The sequence below is a fragment of the Lygodium microphyllum genome, chromosome 27 (genome assembly GCF_053477565.2).
Source record: "Lygodium microphyllum isolate KBCC chromosome 27, Lygodium_microphyllum_v1.1.10, whole genome shotgun sequence".
Classification (NCBI taxonomy): Eukaryota; Viridiplantae; Streptophyta; class Polypodiopsida; order Schizaeales; family Lygodiaceae; genus Lygodium; species Lygodium microphyllum.
Genome location: NC_141161.1, coordinates 115024977 through 115049641, shown reverse-complemented (window position 1 = coordinate 115049641; position 24665 = coordinate 115024977). Strand labels below are relative to the sequence as shown.

Sequence of the window (24665 nt, the reverse complement as noted above, 5' to 3'; positions counted from 1 at the left end):
TACTTAATAGTAGCCTGGAACTGAAATGCAGCCTCCAAAATCTTGAAGATGACTGGCAACAGCTGCAAAAGGTGATGAAGAGGATGTGGGGATAAAGGGATGAAAAATGGTGTGCACATTGGGTCCCTATTTATAGAACATTTTGGAGCCAGAAAAAGTCTCATGTGTTGTAAGAAAAGCAAAAATACATTTTTGGGGCTGTTTAATGAGCCTGAAAAATGCCAAAAAAATATGATAATGTAGAAGACAAACTTAGATAGCTCAACAAGTGCCATTGTTCAGATCCTGCTGATCTCCCCCTTTGGGACTTGACAATGAACTCTTTTGACAAGCTAACAGGCATCCTCCCTGAGCTGAGGAGTTCTTGGAAAGCTACTAACAGTAGAGACCTTCACCTCCTCTCAAAAAACTGAGGAGCGCTGCTTTTGATAGGCTGTCTGTTTTCAATCATTTGTTCAAAATGAAGCTGAAGAACAAGGGGTTTTGGGATTTCCACTTCATTGAGCCCATCTCACCGATACATATATTATACTCCTTTTTTTGTAAGCCATATTAGTTTCTAGTTTATCAGGTCATATGCCTTATTCCATCCACTTATTTTGTAATCTGCTTTCATGCTATTGTTCTACCTTTTGTTTCTATGCCCTCATTTTGGGCACTGCTTGCTGGAGGCATAGCTTTATTTGTTGTCCTTTGTCTAGGTGGATCACAAAGAATTTTATGGTACACATTGTGTGCATATTTTAGTTGGGTCCCTTGCCCCAAGTCCCACAGAATGAGATGTATTCACTAAGGAAAAACGTTGTGCGTTTGTTTTGTTTGATCCTCCACAGTAATTAGCCTTTGCAACTCATAGTGATATGGGACAGCCATTTTTCTAGCTTCCCAGTCCCCATCTGGTCCAACTACTGTGCCAGTCCTGTCACCATGAGAGCAGATCTCCATGTTAGAGAGCAGATTTCCATGTTAGAGCCCACTCTCATGGTGACATGGGACAGCACTTTTGGTCCCCTCCCCTCCCCGCTCCCCTTTCTCTTCCCATCCCCAAAGCCCATTTCATGTCACTATCTTGCAAGTTCAAGCCATTTTCACATTGTTGCATCGACTTTTGAACTATGCTTACAGCCTCTTAGCCATGTGTTTTTTGTACCCTCGTGTGCAATTTGAATGGAGTGTGTTCTTTGTCGTTAAGTTTGGTCTTTGACATTAACGCTTATTGACTGCCAACATTTGTGCATGAGACAAAATCAGAGTCATAAAGGTTGATACTGAAATTTGATTGCATATAATCTATTGTAGGTGCAGGTGTGGGCAAAGAGTGTCTACTTGCTAGAATTCTTTCTCAGTTAGGAATTTAAGATTATTAAAACGTACAGGATCCACTCTTGGAACTGATTTTTGAATTTATTTTTCTGTGTGCCCTCTCTGCATTAGGGAATGACAGGGTTGCATTTGGCCATATATAAATATGAGACAAGAAGAAAGCTTGATATTTTGGAGATCCTTCTGAAACATGGTGCCAATGTTTGCATGAAAGCTGCCACACCTCCACAGGCCAGCAAATTATCGATCGTTCGCCATGATTCGAAGAGTCCTTCAAATACATTGTTAGAAACAAAGAGGATCAATCTTGACCAGAAGACACCTTTGCTGCTAGCTCTAGAATTAAAATCGGCACTTTACTTACGGGGTACTATACTGCAACTTAAGATTCTAATGTTTGAAATCTGGAAATGCCTGCAAGATAGAAATCACTAATTGGAATGTTGGTTTGCATAGGTTGGGAGTACCGACATTGGGATCCAGTTCTCAAGCTTCTTGCAGAAGCCACATGGCAACACTTGTCTGGGAAGGGAGTTCATGAGCACGCTTTAGGTCCTGGCATCCCTAGTTTTGTCCAGAAAGGATGGAATGATGTTTTCCAGACTGGAAAACATGATCTAGTGCAGGTCTGTGCAGAGGGTACAGAATTAACGGCTCTCAAAGTGCTTCTGTGTGGAGCATCAAAGGTAATAGACTGAAGGGCCATAATATGTAACACATTATCTTCATTCCTGGAGTTTGATTTTACTTTGCCAATGTATGAGTTTGTACTTGTTTATCTTTGAACCTCTTATTCATTTATTTGTTTATGTTGTGTCCATTGCAAGTTTTGCTCTTGTTCATCTTTCAACCTTATTTATTTAAATTGGCCAGTAGAAATGTTACTCTAACTTTTCAAATTTCCTCTATTATGGAATTAAATCATGGTTGCCTTCCAACTGATCTAAAAGGTACTTGGTTCTTGTAAGTTGCAAAAGAGAGAACTATTATGAATGGAGTAGAAACATTGACCTGATGCCTAATAGGTTGCAACTATTATATCTCAGAGTTAGAAGAGCCTGAAAACTTTTCATGCTTATTATGCAGACCCTTACTTTGCAGCTCTACAAAATGATATGAATTGCTTCTATGAAGCTATTTCATACTAAGGTTATATGCCATTGGATTAGAGTGGATGTGAACATAGGTGATCATTCATTACATCCTTGGACAGTGTGGATTGGTGCCTGCAGCATTGGCCATTGGCCACTGACCATTTGGTCACTAGGTGTGAATGGATCCTAAAGTTGATTAAGGATCGTACAGTGTGAACATGTGTTAGGTTGCTAGGGTAGTTAAGGAGTGACTATAAATTGGACTTGAGGCTTATATGTGTGACATCTTTGTGAGATCCACTCTTGGACTCAAGACTCTAGTTAGCTTTATCCACACACTAGTTGGTGTGGATCATAGTTGCACTAGTACCACATATGAAAGGGTTCATACTATACTGTACTATAGGTAACATATCCTATATCAGAACCATAAAGTACCAACTTAATGGATACGCCTTTTCATTCCGATCTACACTTGGGACGAGCTAAATGCTTCTTATTCTAATGCTCTCTAACAGCCTCCTTCTCTTTCACAATGGTTGGAATAAACTTCCACCAGCCCCAAAAATGTCTTTCTCTCTTGCATGGGCAAGTTTTGCCAACTGGCAACCTTTTAATTCCATTTTTCTGCATTATCCAACTTATTAAATTAATTTTGAAAATTAGTTTAATAATTATTCTAGTGCTAAAAAAACTAATTTCACTAGCCAATTATTAACTTGCCTAGACTAATTTATCTTCCAAGTATCCTTGAGCAGCTATTGTCCCTTAGACTTAGACTGACATGAATTAATTAATTAATTAATGCCTAGTCTCTAATATCACCACCACTGACATTAGTAGCCAATGAATTGTAGGCCAAAATCTAACACCGAGTACCATCTAGTACTTGTTAGACATAACTTATTACAACTTTTACATTTGGTATCAACTAATATTTTGGGGTTTTGGGTTCCACACTGAAATAATTAACTTGCACCTTACATGTGCAAGTCACATTAGTGCATTTGATTAACTTTTAATCAAATGCTAAGCAAAGCAATATAATTTCAGGTCCTTGTGACATAGAGCGTCTTACAACTTATGATTTATTCAAGCTTTCATCTGATGAGAAAAGTGAGTTGACTTAAGAGTAGTGGTTGCTCCTTTAGTAGCTACCTTTCTCCATTTGGAGGTGATTAAGGATTTAACACGATTGGCTTCTGATGTAGCAATGATGGCTCTACAATCTTGTGAGTGGATTGTGGGTAGCGGTGCTTGCCGCTACATGACTCCTTTTACAGATGGTATTACTTGTATGCATTCGACACATAGGCAAATTCTCATTGGTGGTAACTCTTCAATATCCATCAAAGGCAAAGATGATATGTAGTTGATTCTAGATGGGCATGGTGGTATTTATATATTAGAAATTCTCTATGTGCTTGGTTTTATTTATCGTCTTTTTTTGACAGTAAGATTTGTTCACTTGGCCTTATGGTCAAGTTCGATAAGGATTCCTTCTAGATTCTTGATGGGAGATTCAAGACATATTCTTTGTGTAGGTCACGAGGAGATTTGAGTCTACAAGATGCGGACTTCATCAACCTTTATCTCTATTTTTCGTTCTTCTCATTCATAGACTGAGCTATGGCGTTGAGAAACCCTTTACCCTTCACCCACAGTTTGTGTTTTTGCGTTTCTGCGTTTTGCGTTTAGGGTTTGTAGCCCCAAAAAGGGGCGCCATCCTCGACTGCCTGTGTCTATTTATAGGCCACTCTCTCATTCATTCCTTACGGCTGATTCATTCAGTCCGTCACCTCTTCTCTCCAGCCTCTCCACTACCCTCACACCCCTTCAGGAGGACATTGCGGTTTGTGGTTCGTAGCTGTCTTCATCATCTTCCTTGTGCTACGGCACCCTTGGTCCCTTGTATCACATTCACTCCATGATTCGGAACTTCATCATTCCATTCATCAGAGTTTCTTCTCTCTTCTCTTCTCTTTTATTCTCTTCTTCATGTTTGCCGAGTTCACTCCTTGTTCTTGCCCGTCAATCCTATTGTCTTGCTGGTACGTCATCTTTTGACATGGTATCAGAGTTGGATTTGCTCAAAGAGCGGCAAGGATCCTCCACTCTAGGGAATGCAAAGACCGGTGGCGGGTTCGGCATCCACTTCTCTTCTTTTTCCGCCACATCAAAATCTCGTTTTTGCAGATTTCAGGCTTTTAGCTTGCTGCCTACATCCTGTTTGTGGAGGACACGTCAGTTGAAGCTGTCCATTGCTGTCTCTATCAGTTGGCGTCTGATTTCCAGTCCTCTTCACGCAGTTTGGAGCTGATTCCAGCCAAGAGACTGCTATTTCTGTGCAGACCTGCTGCCGTACAGCCTACCACGTCATCACAGTTCTGCTGTCTGCGTTTTTAGTCTTTATCTCTCCTCACCTGCATTTTTCTACTGGTTGCAATCTCTTACTGCTGGTCACATCCTCCTCCCACTGGCAGCTCACTTCCAACCCTTCCACTATCCTCCCACCCCTTGAGGCGGACATTGCGGTTCGTGCTTCACACTGCCCTCACACCCCTTGAGGCGGACATTGTGTTAAGAAGACTGCTAGGGTTTGCACTGAGGACATACAGAGTGTATGACCACGACAGAAACACAAAGACACAAACACAGACACAGAGGGCAAAACTCAAACCCTAAATGCAAAACTCAAATACAAACAGAAGAAGGGAGAGAGAGAACACAACTCTAAAGTGAATGAATGCTGTAAATGAATGTAAGAGTGTACAGTGTGCTCAAGGGCAAAGCAATGTCGGAGTGTGATGTCCACCGAAGACGGATCCCAAGTCTGTTACCACCAGTTGGAGTGTAGGAGTGTTGAATAGTGAATGCCAGTAGGTTGGTCACCAAAACGCAACAGTCTGGAGAGTGGAAACTAGTAAATGCAGTAGTGTACCATCGATCGGGGCTGGAAACTGTGCACAGTTTGCTGTAAACAGCAGGCTAAAACAATGTCTTGAGAGTGTCAGGGCTTGCAATGCTGAAAACGCAAGCTGGCTGACCCTGGAGATGATGGACAGCAGGCTGAACAGCAGTTTGGGACAGTCTGGAGCAGTCGCTAGCAGCTGAGAGCTGTCGGCTACAGCAATGGACAGGCTGAAGATGATGTGGCTGCAGTTGATGATGGCTGGACAGCAGATGGAGGTGGGATGCAGGCTAGAAACTGGGCGCCAACAGCAGTAGAGGGTGTGTGGGTTGGTGTAACCTGCAAAACAAGGATGATGGCTGAGTGGGGCAGCCTGTCTATTTATAGATGTGGAAGGGCGCCCCAAAAATTAGGGTTTCTACTAAACTTTCTTGAACTGTTCCCTGTTTTAGGGTTTCCATTAAACTCTCTCGAACCGCTCCCCGTTTTAGGGTTTTACTCTAAAAGAGCATTTTTAGTGTGTTTTAGGGCCGTTTAAGAGGCTAATCAACAAGTAATGCATATTTTAGCTCAACACCCCCTCTCAGGCCCAAAACTGAGCCGAAAGGTTAGGCCAGCCATTGTGATGTTGATGTATCCCAAGGCGTCCCATCCCAAAGCAGCCAAGGTATCGGACAAAGGGTGCACGTCGGCTGCCCAGTGGCCTAGCAAGACTACAGAGGCGATGGTTATCTTACCAAGGGAATCCAAGTAGTCACCCCAGAGAGGACAGGGCATCGGACAAAGGGTGCACGTCGGTTGCCCAGTGGCCTACCAAGCCCTATAAAGGCGGATGGAACTACATGGAACTTTTGTGTGTTGTTTCTTTTTTTTTGAATAAGTGTGGTAAATTTTATGGGATGCGGCCGATTGAGGAATAGTGACCCAGAAGATGGGAGTAGGGAGGGTACACCCAACACATCACAAAACAGTACAAGCTAACCCATCCACTCAGGGTGTCGATGACGAGGAAAAGTAGGTGATGAGGTATCCATGTGATGAAGAAGGATGGTGGTGTGGTAACAACAGCCGCCGGTGGAAACAACTTAGGATCCGCTTAAGTGGTGCTCTGCACAATGAGATGCAAAGTATGCTACATGCTGAAGAATGCTCATGCAACAAGTGTCACTTGGACAGTGTCCCTCATGGGAAAATTGTTTACTTGCCCAAGCGCCCTAGTACAAAGATGATGAAATCATGTAATGCAAAGGGTAAGGTACAACAGGGGGGAGAAGACGATGTTGAAGACAAAGTGCTGAAGCCTGTAGAATACCAAGAAGGGTAGGAACCCCCTCTCAACCTGGATGTAGATGTCGAAGAAGGAGGAGGAGTCTGATGTCGGTCTTCGTGTGGTGCTGAGAATCATAAGGAATGAAGAGGAGGAGGAAGCATCCCAGCTGGAAGAGCTAGGTAGAAGTCACCGCTATGATAGCATCAAGAGAGATGTTGTACGATCCGCCTCGGGAGGGGAAGCCTCCATGCTGGTAGAAGAGCAAAACTCCAAGGATGATGAAACCATGAGGGGACGGTGCACATCCCAAGTCTCCAGCCCAGGTAGGACTGGGCAAACTTGCATGTTAGCTCTATAGTGAAAACAAAACTTGCAAAGGAGATCAAAGTCTACAATCACAGATTCAGAATTAATTGATTCTGAAAATTAATTTCAGCCCTTTTGACCCTGCCCAAAATTAAACATGCCCATCTGGAATGAAATTGGCTAGGCCATTTGCAACTTGGAGTGGTTCCCAACCTCTGTTGACCCTTAGACTAGCATTAATTAATTAATTAATGCTAGTCCTTAGTGTTACCACTGACACTTAATGGCCAAACAATTGTCCTAGGGTCCAACAATGTTACTAGCAAGATTAAAGCATCTCAAAATTTCACGTCCGCGTGATAGACCTCCCCCTTGAAAACCTTGCAATCGTCCTCGATTGCACTTCATTGGGCCAAAGCAAAAGTATATTGAACTGGAATTTCAATTTGGCATGACAGTCACCACAACATTGGCCACTGTTGTCAAATTGTTGCATATGCACAAAACTTATTGAAAATTTCCAGCCAGCAAAACATAATAGAAAACTGAAAAACAGTCTAAAACTGTTGCTAGAAACCATTGGATGCATCCATAACTCATGTTTCTCAACCGTTCTGACTTCAAAACCACAATAAAGCATATTCTCAGCATGAACCATGGCTAAAACTTCCAATGACATTCGTTTACATGTGGCTGTACATGGAATCAGCTGTAAACCATTAAAAACTGAGCATGACCTGTTCATAAAGTGATCATGGACTGATATGAGAACTGATCACAAATGGCTGCAAATGTGACTCCAAACTGATCACAAGCTGATGGTAAAAAAAACTGATGCAAAACTGATCCCAAAGTGATCATAAATGGTTCTCAAACTGATAAAAACTGAGCTGAAACTAATCAGAAATTAATCTCAAAATTGAGGCAAAAACTCATGCCAAACTGGTCCAAAAACTCATGCATAAGTATAGTCTCAGAGCCGCGGTGACAACCATACTCATATACATGTATCTCACAGTGACTAGTATACCGAGTAGTGACCTCATGGCAGACATACTGTCAGCACAATACCTTGGATGCATGCTGAATACATCGGAGATCCACTACATACTAGAGCTGTCCAAAACCGGTGGAGTGGAAGTGCTACCTCCCCCTTGAGCATCAGGCAATGCTCCGGACGCCCGCTCTGCTGAACTTGAGTAAGCCCGATCCAAAGTCGGCTCTAACTGAAAGGCATCGAGATAAAGTTGCAACAACTGAGGATGGTCTGCCAAGTCATCCTTTTCCACCCATTGGTGAATAATTTTGAAACTTCACCAAATATCTTTTGGAAACTTTACCTCTGACCTTCCTTTCCTTATGTGCCAAAATCTACTCGGGTACCAAAATCTTATCTAGTTTCTCAACCTCTAGCTAAATTTCAACAGATACATCTTCTGGCACATCACCACGAAAAGGTCTCAACAAACTGACATGAAAGGCATTGTGTATCCGCCAATGTGGAGATAATTTAAGCCGATATGCAACATCGTTGACCCTTTCCAACACTTGAAAGGGCCCATAGTATCTCATGCTTAACTTCAGATACAACATTTCTCTTCCCTTCATCTTTTTCACCCTTGTCTTTTCGAAACGCAGCAATATATAATTGCCCTCTGCAAACTGCAAAGCACGTCTATGGCGATCAGCTGTCCGCTTTTGCTTGTCTTGTGACCTCTGAAGTGCATACTCTATCTTTGCATAGGCTGCATCCAAGCTTTCCACAAAGCGATCAACCTCAAAGATCTTATCCTTAGTGTGCAAAATAGGTGGAACCTTCTTGCCACCCTCAACCACCTCAAGTGGATCCTTGCCAGTGGAACTATGCATCGTATTATTGTATGCAAACTCAACCAATGGCAAATACTGCTCCCACTGTGTCTTGTGGTCTGAAACATAGCACCTCAAAAGATCCAACACTGTGGAATTTGCTTCCTCAGACTGACAATTTGTCTGCGGATGGAAGGATTATGAGAATTTAAGCTTGGTACCCATATTTTCAAACAACCCCTCCCAGAATAGACTGGTCATCCAAGGGTCTCAATCACTGATGATTGACTCAGGGATACTATGATACTTGAAAATGTGCTGCATAAATAATCGTGCCATATGATTAGTCTTTATCTTCTTCCTCACCGGAATGAAATGGGCTTGTTTGCTAAACCTGCAAATAATAGTCCATATCCCATCATTCCCTGTAGGTGTCCTAGGAAGCTCAAAGATAAAGTCCATAGCAATGCTCTGCCAAGGCCTATCTGGAATAGGCAAGGGCAGCAACAAGCCCGACATCTTTTGCCTATCATGCTTTACCTTCTGACATATGATGCATGCCCTAACATACTGCTCTATATCATGCCTCAAAGCTGGCCAATAAAAGAAATGCTCCACTGCCTTGACTGTGGCATCAATACCTCTGTGTCTTGCATACGGAGGGGCATGACTTTCAATGATCACTCTAGGCCTCAAGTGCTTTGTGACACACAGTTGTCCATGCATCAACAAAAATCAATCTCTTAGCATAAAATGCTGATGCCTTTGGCCATTGCAAAGCTGATCATAAACATTAGCAAAGTCCAAATCAGCAGCATATTGCTCTTTCATGGCATCCAACTCAGTGTGATAAACCATAGTGACCGCTGAAATTTGTGGCTTACGTGACAGTGCATCGGCCACAACATTCTTTTTACCATCAATGTATACAATCTGAAAATGAAACATAGAGAGAAAAGTTGCCTATCTCATATGCTTCTCTGACAACTTTGTTTGCGTCAGAAAGTATCTCAGAGTCTGATGGCGTGTCTGCACTGTAAAATCAGCCCCCAACAAATAATGTTTCCACGTAGACATTACATGAATTACAGCCAAGAGCTCTTTCTCATAAACTTGTAAATTCCTCTCTGCACCGTGGAGAATTCGGCTCTCATAAGCCACAACTCGGCCATCTTGCATAAGGACAGCCCCAATGCTGTTACCACATGCATCACACTGAACCACAAATGACTTCCATAGATCAGGCAACACAAGCACAGGATCTGAAGTCATCTTTTCCTTCAACTTTTCAAATGCTGAAATTTCCACTACTGTCCATCTAAATGGCACATCTTTCTTTTGCAAAGCATGCAATGGAGATGCAATTTCAGTAAACCCGCGTATATACTTCTATAGTAAGAACATAAACCCAAGAAGTTGGGGATCTCATGAACATTCTTCAAAGCTGGCCACGAACGTATTGCTTCAACCTTAGCAGGGTCCATACGAATACCATCAGCCGATACAATATGTCCCAAGAAGTGGATTTCATGCAAAAAGAATTCACTCTTCTTGTCATTGATAACCAGCCTATGCTTATGTAGCTCATTGAAAACAATGTCGAAGTGCTTTCTATGCTCTGTCTCATTCTTTGAATAGACAATCATATCATCAAAGAAAGTACCCATAAATGCTCTATGTGGCCGAAAGATGCGATCCATCATCTGATTAAAAGTGGCAGGAGCATTCATAAGTCCAAAAGGCACGACAAGAAATTCATATAACCCAAAAGATGTCCTAAAAGCTGTCTTAGACACATCCTCCGGTCTAATGCGTATCTGATGATACCAACTTTTCAAATCTATACGGCTGAATATTGCTGCCCCCTGCAATCTATCCATAACATCATCGATCCAAGGGATCGGAAAGCGGTTCTTTATCGTGATCTTGTTCAGAGCACGATAGTCAATGCACATACGCCATGAACCATGCTTTTTTTGTATCAAAAGCACTGGAGAATAGAAAGGAGATGAGCTGGGCTGAATCAGCCCTTTTTCTAACAGCTCATTTACTTGGCTCATAATCTCCTCCTGTTGCTGCACTAACTCTATAGGGTGGCTTATTAGGAGGGCTACTTCCAGGGATAAGGTCTATGTCATGATCTTCGGGAATTTCAGGTGGTAGCTGCCTTGGAAGTGACTAAGAGAAGCAATTAGCATACATTTTAAAAAATGATATGCGATCCTTCTCTAATTTAGACATATTTCCAACATTCTCACTATCATCCTTATCCTTAGCAAAAACTAAATACGGTGAAAGATGATTTTTCATTACTTTAGAAATAGCAGCTGCAAATACAACAGGGACAGATTTCCCTTTCAACTTTACATCAAGTGTGAGTGTCTTTCCCTTATGTTGAATAGTGATCTCTTTTGCATATGAATCAATCACTGCATGCATACGCTGGCACCATGGCATACCAAGCAATACATGACAACCCTCAAGTGGAGCAATGTAAAACTCTTCGCTGTCCACATATCCTTGTATGTGCAACCGAAGCTTTCCAATGAGTGGTGTGACAGGTTCTGCATGACCCTTACATACCATTCCAACTTCCCCCATGGCTCCCATCTCATTCTCTTTGATGCTTAGACGAGCTGCTATTTCAGTAGAGATGAAGTTGGCTTGTGCACCATTATCAAAGAAGATCAATGCATGCCGATTCCTAATTTTGCCCCATGCTCTGCACAACTCAGTAGCATCATCATTGGGCTGATCACTAACAACATTGGGCACCAATCCCATTGATGTTTGGGCCTTTTGCCCTTCGGATCTCCTTGATTTTCTGATTTTGCAGCTTGCTGCCTATTGGAACAGTTCTTTGCAATATGACCCTCCTGTTCACAAATAAAGCATTTATTTGCAGCCATCAATTCCCTATATTGTTCCAATGTTTTCAAGCCCTTTTTTTGCTGTTTTGGCCTCTTTTCAGGCTGGTTTTCAGATATGCCCCTTTTCTCAGCCTTAAACAACTTTTTATTCGGCTTCTCCCCGCTCTCTTGGAAGCCCGAATCCTTTCCACACAGCAAAGCATCGGCTGTAGCAGCAGTCTCTATGAGCTGAGACATGCTAGACATGGTGGATTTTATGCAAAAATCCCTGATTCCTTTGGGCAGGCCACATACATATTTTTCCACTTGCTCATGAAGGGGTACCGCACGATAAGAAGTGACGGGCAGCAATGCATCCCAAAACTTCTTATTGTATTACTCTAAATTCTTGCATTCCTTTGCATCAAGCTTGTTCCAAGCTATCATGATGTCCACCTCAAAGGTACTAGTCAACCAATTCGATGCAAACATTTGCTTGAATTGTACCCATGTTGACGGTGCTCTACCTTGCATTAAGAGCGTGGACCGCCACTGCAATGCATTCCCCTTCAAGAAAGTGGCTGCCTTTCGAATCTTAGAGGATTCGGTGAAGTTTCCCCCTGAATAGGCTACATCAAACTGCTGAATGAAGGTCAAAGCTTTTAGCCTATCTTGTGCACCACTGAAGGACTCAAACTTCACTGCTTTTCCACCCTCATTATAGTCTTTTGCTTCCCCTTTGGGAGTCAAGTTGTCATACACTGGCTGCTGCAAAAAGGGTGTATTTGCTGTATTTACATCATGACCAAGCCCAAATGAAGCATTCGGATGACCAGCAGTCATTCCTTGAGCCCCATAAGCATTCGGGGGTGTAAATGCATTGCCAAACATTCCACTTTGTGTCCCAGGCATCAAGCCAATGCTACCATACATAGGGTTTTGCACATTTCCAGCCATACCCGAAAACAATGGGCCTCGCACACCATGCATTGGTTGCTGCATACCATAGGGATTTGTGCCACGCATTTCTGTATGCGGCCCTTGGCTAACCATTGCATGAAAAATCGTGCTACCACCAAAGTATCCTGGCTGCCCCATCATAGCATGCATGCTCGGTTGTCCAAAATCCATTGGATTGACACTTCCATAATGGCCTTGCATTTGCATTCCTTGCCCCATAGGTACCAATTGTTTAGCTTCATTGGCCTCTTTAGGAGCTTCAAGTGAAGGATTTGGCACTACCTTCTGTGCATCTTGCTGTCCCGAAGGTGTAGAAGTTGACTTCTTCTTCTTCTTGCCCTTGTTGTCCTTCTTTGGAGCATTCAAAAATCGGGTGAACTGAGGATTCTTTGCCAATTCAGCAAAGAGATTTGCTGTTGTCCTCATCTGATTCTTGAACTGGTCATCAAATTCCTCTTCACTTTGCTGGTCATCTACCTCATGATGGCTTGAAGGCCCTGCATCTTGCCCAACAGCAACATTTTCAGCTTGTTGTCCATCATGAGAGCCTTGTCCAAGATTAGGCATTGCATTTTCTTCATTCCCATGAGAATATCTATACTAAGAGGCATTATCACTGCTTGATTCCATCTCACTATATGAAGACATGTTGCTGTAATTTCTTAGCTGAGCACAAAAATCAGCACTAGCACAAAGCTTTGGCTTGCAATCAGGTGCCTCGGGCTCACCAAATCAAGAGATTGAGTGATTATCCCGGCAATGGAACCATGAAACTAGCCTTCCTTCTCGGATAGGGTGGTTTAACCTGATTAAGCACTTAATTACAACAATTAGCAAATGAACATAAATTGAAATGCTCACTTTACTTTCATAAACTTGGACAGTGGACACCCTGTTGGCCCCAAAACTGGCACCCCTTTCGGTATTTCTTTAATTTCAAATGCTGATGGATAAATTACAAGCCGAGATTTCACAATCTCCTTGGCTGATTCAAAAGCCCCTTGCTGTTCCAATAATCAGCAAAGCATTCAGGCAAATTGCCCCTTGATTTTCACCCAGGACTTGCTTTAATGGAACCCCAACTGGTCAAATGCTGCCCCAAATTCACAATAGATGGGCTGGAATTTGAAATCCTCACAATTCCACGAATTTCCGGTGCTGATTTCAGTGTACAATGCGTTTGACTGATGGCACGGGTCCCAAGGTGGCTGCTAAACCCTAATTACTGCTGTAATTTAGGGTTTACAGCAATAAACTCTCTGCTGTCCACCAAATTTGGCTGTACTCTGCTACCCATGGCTGAAAATTGCTGAGAATACTTGAGCATAGATTGGAGGAGATGAGAGAATGCTGTAGAAAGAGAGAAAATCAACTGAAATGTATCTTCTGATTCGTAGCTCTGATGACAAATCTGATGGTATCAACAGCTTCAAAAGGGGGGTAAAATACCAGCTCAGCTGGCGAGCCCTTCTCTCCTACCGCCGCCTCTCTTGAGGCTGAAGAGAAAACCTGTTGCCCCTTGTCCTGTTGCGGCGTGCGATCAGTCGTCGTCGCCTCTCAGAGCCAAATCTGATCACCTCCTCTCCCTCCACCAAGCTCCGAATGGCTGCTGTTAAGCTTTCACCACCCTCCAACAGCCTTCTTCCCAGTTGCATGGGAAAGTTTTGCCAAGTGCCAGTCTTCCTAATGCATTTTCAATCATTAAATTAAATTTTCAGAATTAATTAATTCTGAAAATTAATTTCAGCCCTTTTGACACTGCCCAAAATTAAACATGCCCATCTGGAATAAAATTGGCTAGGCCATTTGCAACTTGGAGCGGTTCCCAACCTCTGTTGATCCTTAGACTAGCATTAATTAATTAATTAATGCTAGTCCCTAGTGTCATCATTGACACTTAATGGCCAAACAATTGTCCTAGGGTCCAACCTGGCACCAACCGACCACCAAAATCCAGTTGGCATAATTTAACACAACTTTTGCCTTTAATACCCACTGCATCCTCGGGGTCCTCGGCCCGTTCCCATGAATAACTGCCATGTGCATCACATGTGCTAAACAACCTTGCACATTTGATTAGTAACTTAATCAAATGTTACTAGCAAGATTAAAGCATCTTAAAATTTCACGTCCCGGTAACAGTAGCATTGCGGACTCTCCATTGACGGATGTAGTCAGAGTGAGCTAGTCGAGGGTCCGGCATAGGCTCTAGACCAATGACGAGGTCCCAAAGACCCTGAGACTCAAGCACTTATTGCATGAAATTCGACCAAGTAGTAAAATTTGACCCGTTAAAACGTGTCTTATCCGTGAAGGCATTCTTGGCCGTTGCAACAGGAGTGATAGTGCTCGGAGATGGATAGTGTGAAAAAGTGTAGTGGGGGTAGGATGGGGGAGTGGAGTACACTTGGGAATGGGCCCCAGAGTGCCCACCGGGCATGCGGGTAGTGTGCAAGGTGGATCCATAGGTAGGGATGGATTGACTAGATATGGGCATGATAGCCATATGAGGAACCCAAGGAGGTGGGATGGGAACACTGGGGGCAGAAGATGGAAATCCCTGCTTAGGAGTAACCCAAGGAGAGTGTGAAGACGCACCATAAGCTGAGGATGGAAAACCCTGTGTATGAGTGGTCATGGGAGATATGAAGCTGGGGATAGTGAGGGGGATGCCCATCACAGTCGATCCAAGAGTTATGAGTGTGCTCATTTGCTGAAAGGTGAGAGGCATTGTGTTAAAGGGTGGCATTCCCCCTAACGAAGTACCATGGTGAAAAGAGGTAGAGAATTGTGTGGAGAATGAAAAGGTGCTAGGAGCGGAGATGGAAGATCCAACCCCTAGGGTGTGTGAAGTAGATGTGGAGTGTAATCCAAGATTTTGGAAAGATGATGAGAGATGATCAAGGTGTGATATAGTAGAGGGTAGGATGGGAGGGAAGTGAGAAGTGTGTGTGATATGCTCAAATGAAATAGAAGCTGTAGATGTATCTGAATTTCTCTGTTTCGTGAGCCCCCTCTATTGAAGTCCACATACGCAAAGCCATCCGGATCCTGTACCTCAAAAGAAGAAACAGGCGAGGATTTTGATTCATGCAACACAAAAGAATTGTACAAACCTGACATTGGACCTGACTGAGATGATGAAGATGGATCGCCAGATGTTTCGAATGCCGTATGTCCTCCATGATCAAAGAGGTGGCTAGCCTCACCAACCGGTCCGAATGTGGTAGCAAAACTGGTAGGAGGGGTGTAAACATCATCGTACTTGTTGCGATAGTACTCCTCAAAGTCCTCCTCTGTCATGTTAGTGAAATCTGGTGAAGGTGGAGTGTCGTCCTCCTCACCAAGTCCATTATGCCATCTCAGGGCCTCCAATGATGGAGAAGCCTGATAAGACATCATAGGAACTGGAGAAGAAGGTGTTTGGGACATTGTGATTCGGTTACGAGTCGTATTGTGTGCCTTGCACAAAGACTAGCTCTCAACAATATCCGCAAGATACTCTTTACAAGAGCACTGGCTCTGATACCATGTTAAGAAGACTGCTAGGGTTTGCACTGAGGACACACAGAGTGTACAACCACGACAAAAACACAAAGATACAGACACAGACATAGAGGGCAAAACGCAAACCCTAAACGCAAAACTCAAAACTCAAACACAAACAGAAGAAGGGAGAGAGAGAACACAACTCTGAAGTGAATGAATGCTGTAAATGAATGTAAGAGTGTACAATGTGCTCAAGGGTAGAGCAATGTCGGAGTGTGACGTCCATAGAAGACGGATTCCAAGTCTGCGACCACTAGTCGGAGTGTAGGAGTGCTGAATAGTGAATGGCAGCAGGCTGGTCACCAAAACGCAGCAGTTTGGAGGCTGGAAACTGGTAAACGCAGCAGTGCACCACCGATCGGGGGCTGGAAACTGTGCACAGTCTGCTATAAACAGCAGGCTGAAACAATGTTTGAGAGTGTCAGGGCCTGCAATGCTGAAAACGCAGGCTGGCTGACCCTGGAGATGATGGACAGCAGGCTGAACAGCAGTCTGGGACAGTCTGGAGCAGTCGCCAGCAGCTGAGAGTTGTCGGCTACAGCAATGGACAGGTTGAAGATGATGTGGCTGCAGTTGATGATGGCTGGACAGTAGATGGAGGCAGGCTGCAGGCTGTAGGCTGGAAACTGGGCGCCAACAGCAGTAGAGGGTGTGTGGGCTGGTGTAAGCTGCAAAACAAGGATGATGGCTAAATGGGGGCAGCCTGTCTATTTATAGATGTGGAAGGGCGCCCCAAAAATTAGGGTTTCCACTAAACTTTCTTGAACCGCTCCCCGTTTTAGGGTTTCCACTGAACCCTCTCGAACCGCTCCCCGTTTTAGGGTTTTACTCTAAAAGAGCATTTTTAGTGTGTTTTTGGGGCTGTTTAAGAGACTAATCAGCAAGTAATGCATATTTTAGCTCAACACATTGCTGGTTCGTGGTTCATGGTGGCTGACCTCTTCCTTTTTCAGCAAGGCACACTAGTATCCATGGCTTCTTTACCAACAGATGTCTAAACTACTGGGTGCTTCTACTGTGGCATCATCAGACACACCACTGATGCTTGCTGACTTCGACCTTTGTTCCCCATTCCCTCGGAGTATATGCGTCCTCCACCAGGCACTCCTTGTGCCACCTCTCCTTTCTGGGCCACAGAGATCGTTCTACATTGGTTATCAGAGTATTTTGCTCAAGACAATAAGGCGCATCCAATGCGCACTAAGTCCTTTCGAGCACATGGAGGATCCATTGGGGCTACGACCTCTTGGAGATTGTTGCAATGCTAGCGATAGTCTTCTCCCACTTATTTTCAGGTACAGTGGCTTTCACGACCTATGGATCTGCAATCCGCTCCATCGAGAGAGAGTGATTGTTTGATACCGTCTCCTCATTAGTCTGCTCCTTCGAGAGACAGTAGCTGCTCGACTCCTTTCTCTTCTTCGGCTACCCAGTTCGCTCCACTGAGAGATAGCGACAATTGCCCACCTCTTGCTCATTTTGAGCCCTACCCTTCCGCACCCTCGACTACTCAGGTTTGAGAGGCTACCTCTAGGAGCTCTTCGGCATCCCAGATACCTTCTTTAGCACGACTGGCGGCACTTCCTTCGTCATCAGACATTTCGGAGTCCGTGATCCATGAGTTTTTGGATTCCCTATCTACTTTAGAGGGGGATTCAGAGGGGGATGTTATTTCTTTGTCCTCAGAGGGAGCGTCTACTTCTTCTTCGACTTCGGCGAGGGCCCCTCCATCTCTCACCTTAGAGGGGGAACCTACTCCACATGAAGTTTTTCACCCATTTTCTACTTTCTTGGGTGGCTGTCTTCAACCAGTTATCTCTTCTACTGATACCCAAGATCTTCAGGTACCACCTAGATCGGAACCTCGGAGGTTCAGCCGCGACTTGGTGATGAGGTTTCGTATTCCTTCCAGCATGGCTGCACGGAGCTAGTGGCTTCTCTCTCGAGGTTGAGTTTCGGGTTCTCCAGTTCATTGTCTACTCTTGTTTAATGCAGGTTCCCTTTTCGGTGGAAATCTTGGATCTTAGGGGTCCTCTACATTTTCTTGCCTTGGTCACTTGGTCAGCATGGAGCCACCTCCCGAGATCGAGTACAGGCATATCTTTATGGTTCTCGGCACCACACAAAGTTCGACATTCCTCCTGTGCATTGATGATTTCATCATCTATATACTAGGGCGCTTGGGCAAGTAAACAATTTCCCCACGAGGGACACTGTCCAAGTGGCACCTACTGCATGAGCATTCTTCAGTATGTAGCATTGCATCTCCACCTCACTCTTCTCTTGTTCCCCTTTTTGGACCTGAGAAGGGGTGTTGAGAAACCCTTCACCCTTCACCTGCAGTTTGCGTTTTTGCGTTTCTACGTTTTGCTTTTAGGGTTTGCGTTTAGGGTTTGCAGCCCCAAAAAGGGGCGCTATCCTAGACTATCTGTGTCTATTTATAGGCTACTCTCTCATTCATTCCTTACGGTTGATTCATTCAGTTCGTCACCTCTTCTCTCTAGCCTCTCCACTACCCTCACACCCCTTCAAGAGGACATTGCAGTTTGTGGTTCATGGCTGTCTTCATCTTCCTTATGCTACGGCACTCTTGGTCCCTTGTATCACATTCACTCCATGATTCTGAACTTCATCATTCCATTCATCAGAGTTTCTTCTCTCTTCTCATCTCTTCTCCATGTTTGCCGAGTTCACTCCGTGTTTCTCCCCTCCAACTCTACTGTCTCGCTAGTACATCATCTTTTGACATATGGCACACTCGGTTTGGCCACCTCAATTACGAGTACCTTAGGAAGGTAGCTCGTGGACAGCTTGTTTGTGGATTGCTGGAGATTGGGGTGAGCCATCCCCCATGTGTCTTGCATTTGTGTCAAGTAGTAGAGATGTGATTCCTAGCAAGGCTTTGTGAAGGGTAAAGGAGCTCTTGGAGCTTGTTTCAACAGACTTATATGGACCAATGAGGACGGAGTTTCTTAAGGGGAGTTTGTACTTTATGCTCATTGTTGATGATTTCAGCAGGATGACATGGGTGTACTTCTTGGAGTTGAAGTTTTAAGCACTCTCATTTAAGTATTAGCCACTAACACCAACTGACCCTCAAAGCCTAGTTGATATAACTTATCATAACTTTTGCCTTTGATACCCACTGCATCATTGGGGTCTTGGCTTATTACCATGAAATAACAACCATGTGCATCATATGTGCTAAATAACTTACACATTTGATTAATAACTTAATCAAATTTTATTAGCAAGATTAAAGAATCTCAAAATTTCAGGTCTCCTTGAGAGATCTTTCCCTTGAAATCCCTGTAGTTGTCCTTGATTTCATTGCATTGTGACAAAGGAAAAGCATATTGCATTGAAATTTCTATAAGGCATCATAGTCACAACATTGCGCATTGTTATTCAACTACATGCCCCAAACCTGTTAAAAATTTTCAGCCAGTATATACATAACATAAAATTGAAAATCAGTTGAACTGTTGCTAGAAACTCATTGGATACATCCATAACTTATATTTCTCAATTGTTCTGATTATCAACCATAGAAAAGCATCAATTCAACATAAACCATGGTTGAAACTATCAATGGCATTTGCTAACAATGCTATTGTCCATGGAACCAAATGTAAACCATTGAAAATTGAGCATAAACTGATCACAAACTATTGCAAATGTGACCCCAAATTGATTATGAGTTGAAACTAATCATATTTTTTGTCTCAAAATTGAGGCAAAATTCATGCCAAGTCAATCATAAGTTGATGCAAATGTATAGTTCTAGTGCCTGGGTGGAACTCATACTCATTTGCATACATCTCACAGTGACTAGTACACTAAGTAGTGACCTCATGGTAAACATATTGTCAGCATAGTACCTTGGATGCATGTTGAATACATTCGAGATCCACTATATACGAGAGCTATCCATAACCAGAGGAGTGGAAGTGCTATCCCCCCCCCCTTCTTGAGTATTAGGCAATACTCTGGACCCTCGCTCTGTTGAACCTGAAGGAGCTCGAACTAAAGTTAGCTCTAACTGAAAGGCATCTAGGTAAAGCTGCAACAATTGAGGATGGTTTGCCAAGTCATTCTCTTCCATCCATTTGGCATCGGTTGGTGAATAATTCTGAAATTTCACCGAGTATCTCCTAGAAACTTTACATTTCACCTTTTTTTTCTTATGTGCCAAAATCAGCTTGGATACTAAAATCTCATCCAGCTTTTTAACCTCAGGCCGAATTTCAGCAGATATATCCTTTGGCATGTCACCATGAAAAGGCCTCAACAAGCTGATATGAAATTCATCTTGTATCCGCCAATGTGGAGGTAATTTCAGCTGATATGCCAAATCATTGATCTTCTCCGACACGTGGAAGGGCCCATAGTATCTCATACTCAACTTTAGATACAATCTTTCTCTTCCTTACATCTTTTTCAGCCTTGCCTTTTCAAAACACAACAATACAAAATCGCCCTTTGCAAATTGCAAAGCATATTTGTGGTGATTAGTTGCCCTCTTTTACTTTTTTTGCGATCTATGAAGTGTATACTTTATCTTTGCATAGGCAACATCCATGTTTTCCACATAATAATTAGTCTCAAAGATCTCATCCTTAGTTTGCAAAATAGGTGGTACCTTCTTGCCACCCTCAACCAACTCAAATGGAGTCTTATGGTCTAAAACATAGCACCTCAAAAGATCTAACACTATGGAACTTACTTTCTTAGACTGACCATTTGTCTGCGAATGGAAGGATGATGAGAATTTCAGTGTGGTACCTATATTCTCAAACAACCCCTTCCAAAATAAACTAGTAATTTGAGGGTCTCAATCATTGATGATCAACTCTGGCATACCATGATACTTAAAGATGTGCTGTAAAAACAATTGTGCCATATGATTAGCCTTTATTTTCTTCCTCAGTGGAATAAAATGGGCTTGTTTGCTAAACTTGCAAATGATAGGGTTGTGATAAATCCAACATCTTTTGCCTATCATGCTTTGCCTTCTGACATACGATGCATGTCTTGACAAAGTGTTCTATATCATGCCTCAAAGATGGCCAATAAAAGAAATGCTCAATTGCCTTGACCATGGTATCAATAATTCTATATTCTGCATATGGAGGAGCAAGTCTTTTAGTGATAACTATGGTCCTTAACTACTTTGTGATACACAATTGTCCATGCATAATTAGAAATCCATCTCTTAGCAGAGTGTTCATGCCTTTGGCCATTCCAAAGTTGATCATAAGCATTAGCAAAGTCCAAATCAGCAACATATTGCTCTTTCATGGCATCCAACTTAGTGTCATAAACCATATTGACGGCTAAAATTTGTGGCTTACATGACATGCATCAGCCACAACATTCTTTTTACCATCCATATGTACAATTTGAAATTGAAACATAGAGAGAAAATTTGCCCATCTCATTGGCTTATTTGACAACTTTGTCTGTGTCAAAAAGCACGTCAAGGTTTGATGGTTTGTCTTCATTGTAAAATCAGCCCTCAATATATAATGTTTTCACGAAGATAGTGCATGAATTATAGCCAAGAGCTCTTTCTTATGGACTTGCAATTTCCTTTTAGCACCGAGGAGAATTCGGCTCTCATAAGCCACAACCTGGCTATCTTGCATAAAAACAGCCCCAATGTTGTTACCACATACATAACATTGAACTATGAATGACTTTCTTAGATTGGGCAACACAAGCATAGGATCCGAAGTAATCTTTTCCTTCCAACTTTTCAAATGTTGAAATTTCCATTGTTGTTCATCTAAATGTCACATCCTTCTTCTGCAAAGCATGCAGTAGAGATGCAATTTTAGCAAACTCGCGTACATATTTCTTATAGTAAGAACATAAACCTAAGAAGCTATGGATCTCATGTATATTTCTCAAAGGTGGCGATGATCGTATTGTCTCAACCTTTGTAGGGTCCATGCAAATACCATTAGCCAATACAATATGCCCCAAAAAGTGGATTTTATGCAAGAAAAAATCACTTTTCTTATCATTGATTAACCAGCCTATGCTCATGCAGTTCATTTATTACAATATTTAAGTGTTTTCTATGCCTTGCCTCATTCTTTATGTAGACAATCATGTTATGAAAGAATGTTTCCACAAATTCTCTATGTGTCCTAAAGATGCGATTCATCATTCAATTAAAAGTGGTAGGAGCATTTGTAAGTCCAAAAGGCATAACAAGAAACTCATACAATCCAAAAGATGACTTGAAAGCTGTCTTAGGTATATCTTCCGGTCTAATGCGTATGTGATGATACCCACTTTTTAAATCTATACGACTGAATATGGTTGCTTCTTGTAATCTATCCATAACATCATCAATTCGAGGAATCGGAAAGTGATTCTTTATGATGATCTTGTTCTTAGAGTGAAGCAATGCGGAAGCGAATGACCATGACATAGAGTGAACGGAGAGGAGAGAGAGAGAAAGAAAGAGACAGTGAAGAAAATTTGCAGTGAAGAATGCTATATAAGAATGCAGAATTATACACGGGTGCAGAGAGAATATCTGTGTATATCTTTGCCTTGAGGACCTCGATCTCCGTCAGCCCGAGTGCTATCTCCGTCACCAGTAGGCTGAAATTTGTCAGATACAAGTGATCAAAACTGCTTGAAACTCAGCCTTTAAAAGGCTAAAAAGAATGCCTCGTAAAAATGCCAAAATAGGTAGGTCGGCTGCATTTAATGCAGTCAATTGCAGTCCGACTGTTGCCACATAGCACTGCTAACGTGGCAGGGAGCTAACTGCTAACACCCCCTCTTAGATCCTTTCTCCCTGATGAAGTGATATTGGATCTCTATGTGCTTTGTTTGGGCATGAAATACGGGATTCTGGGCCAAGGCAATGCAACTCTCATTATTGCACCGCAAGATAGTAGGATGGGTTTGGGAGCAGCCAAGCTTCTCCAACAACCGCCGAAGCCACATAGCCTCACATGTGGTAGGGAGCGCAACCCGATACTCTACCTCAGTCGAAGATAGTGCTACCGTGGGTTGCTTCTTGCTACTCCAAGAGATAGCACTAGCTCCTAAGGTAAAACAATAACCTATAGTAGACTGCTTGTGATCCACATCGCTAGTCCAATTTGAATCACTCCAACTTGCAAGAACAAGATCAGAAGCACATGTACCTGCTCTATAATGAATCCCTAAGTTGGAGGTCTGCCTTAGATATCGTAGTATCCTCTGAGCACCCTGCCAATGCACCTGCTGAGGCGCACTCATGAACCCAGCCAAGAGAACTATAGCAAAACGTAGATCAATTTGTGTGTTCAGGAGCCAAATCAATGAGCCAATCAGCTGATGGTAGCGAGTAGCATCCGCCAAAGAAGAAATTGTGTGTGAAGTGGCCTTCCATTTCGGATCCATAAGAGTAGAAATGAACCAACAATCCTCCTTAAAAGTCACCAAGAGCTCTTGTACATATCGCTATTGAGCGATGAAAATCTCCCTTTGAGATTGATAAATCTCATGGCACAAAAAGAAATGGAGAAGTCCTAGATCCGTCATCTGCAACTTCTGGTGTAGGGCTGCCTTCATCTCTTCGACCTTGTGGGTATGAGCACCTACAATAATCAAGTCATCAACATACAAAACAAACAACACACAACCTCCCTTGGAGGTGTTCACATAAAGCTGCAGATCAGCCCTAGAGCGTTGATATTCCAACTTGGCTTGTAGTAACGAATCAATCTTCTCGTTCTAAGCACGCATAGCCTGTTTCAGGCCATACAAGACCTTCTTTAACTTGTAAACCTGCCATCTAAGGAACCAAAGCCAGGAGGCTGCTCTACATAGATCTCCTCCTTTAAATCACCATTCAAGAAGGCCGACTTCACATCCAACTGAAAAATAGGCCATCTCCTATGACCAACCAAGGCAAGAATAACACGAATAGTTGCCATGTGAGCTGTAGGAACAAAAGTAACATGGCTTATCCTGCATAACACAGGACATCAAACAGTAGTTAGAGCAAACAAGCTTCGTAGTATGTGCCTGGTGCCTTCGAGACCTCCGCGATCCATCTTGCGGTTCCCACTCCTTAGGGACCCCCTCGATCCCTAAATCTCGGAGGGTGTCACGATCCCAACGAGGAGGTTGAATCTCTTCTCGACGCTCTCCATCGAGCGAAGACTCGAGTACATCCACCGGCAGAATCTCCACTGGGGTGGTTGGTGGAAGAGAAGACTCAAAATCTGAGGAAGAATCTCCATCATGAGGCTTTAGCTCCAAAGGAACTATCGCGGAAGCCCAACTCTCACATGGATCTCCAAGTACGGGGTGCTCCTCACCCCCCTCTATGGCCGGAACTTCCATGAACCGCACATCTCGGCTCGTATAGACATCCTACTTGACGGGATCAAACAAGCGATAACCTTGGGACTGGGAGCTGTAGCCAACCAAGACTTGTCGTCGGAAAGTTGCCTCAAACTTGTCATGCTGCATCTTCGGGATGTGCACACAAGTGCCACACCCAAAGTTCCTGAAATAAGAGACATTAGGCTTAGTCCCAAAGTAAGCCTCAAAAGGTGTCATCCTGTCAATGGTTAAAG

General features: G+C 43.1%; 1 protein-coding gene across 7 annotated transcripts in view; it reads left to right on the top strand.

Moving 5' to 3' along the window:
- Positions 1 to 24665, top strand: part of LOC148012731 (uncharacterized) — a 55374-nt gene that overhangs the window by 2197 nt on the left and 28512 nt on the right. For all 7 annotated transcript variants that reach the window (XM_087668733.1, XM_087668737.1, XM_087668739.1 and 4 more), the window contains 2 exons: positions 1435 to 1690; positions 1780 to 2009. In XM_087668733.1, coding sequence (XP_087524859.1) covers positions 1435 to 1690; positions 1780 to 2009 — 486 coding nt within the window. The remainder of the gene's footprint in view (positions 1 to 1434; positions 1691 to 1779; positions 2010 to 24665) is intronic.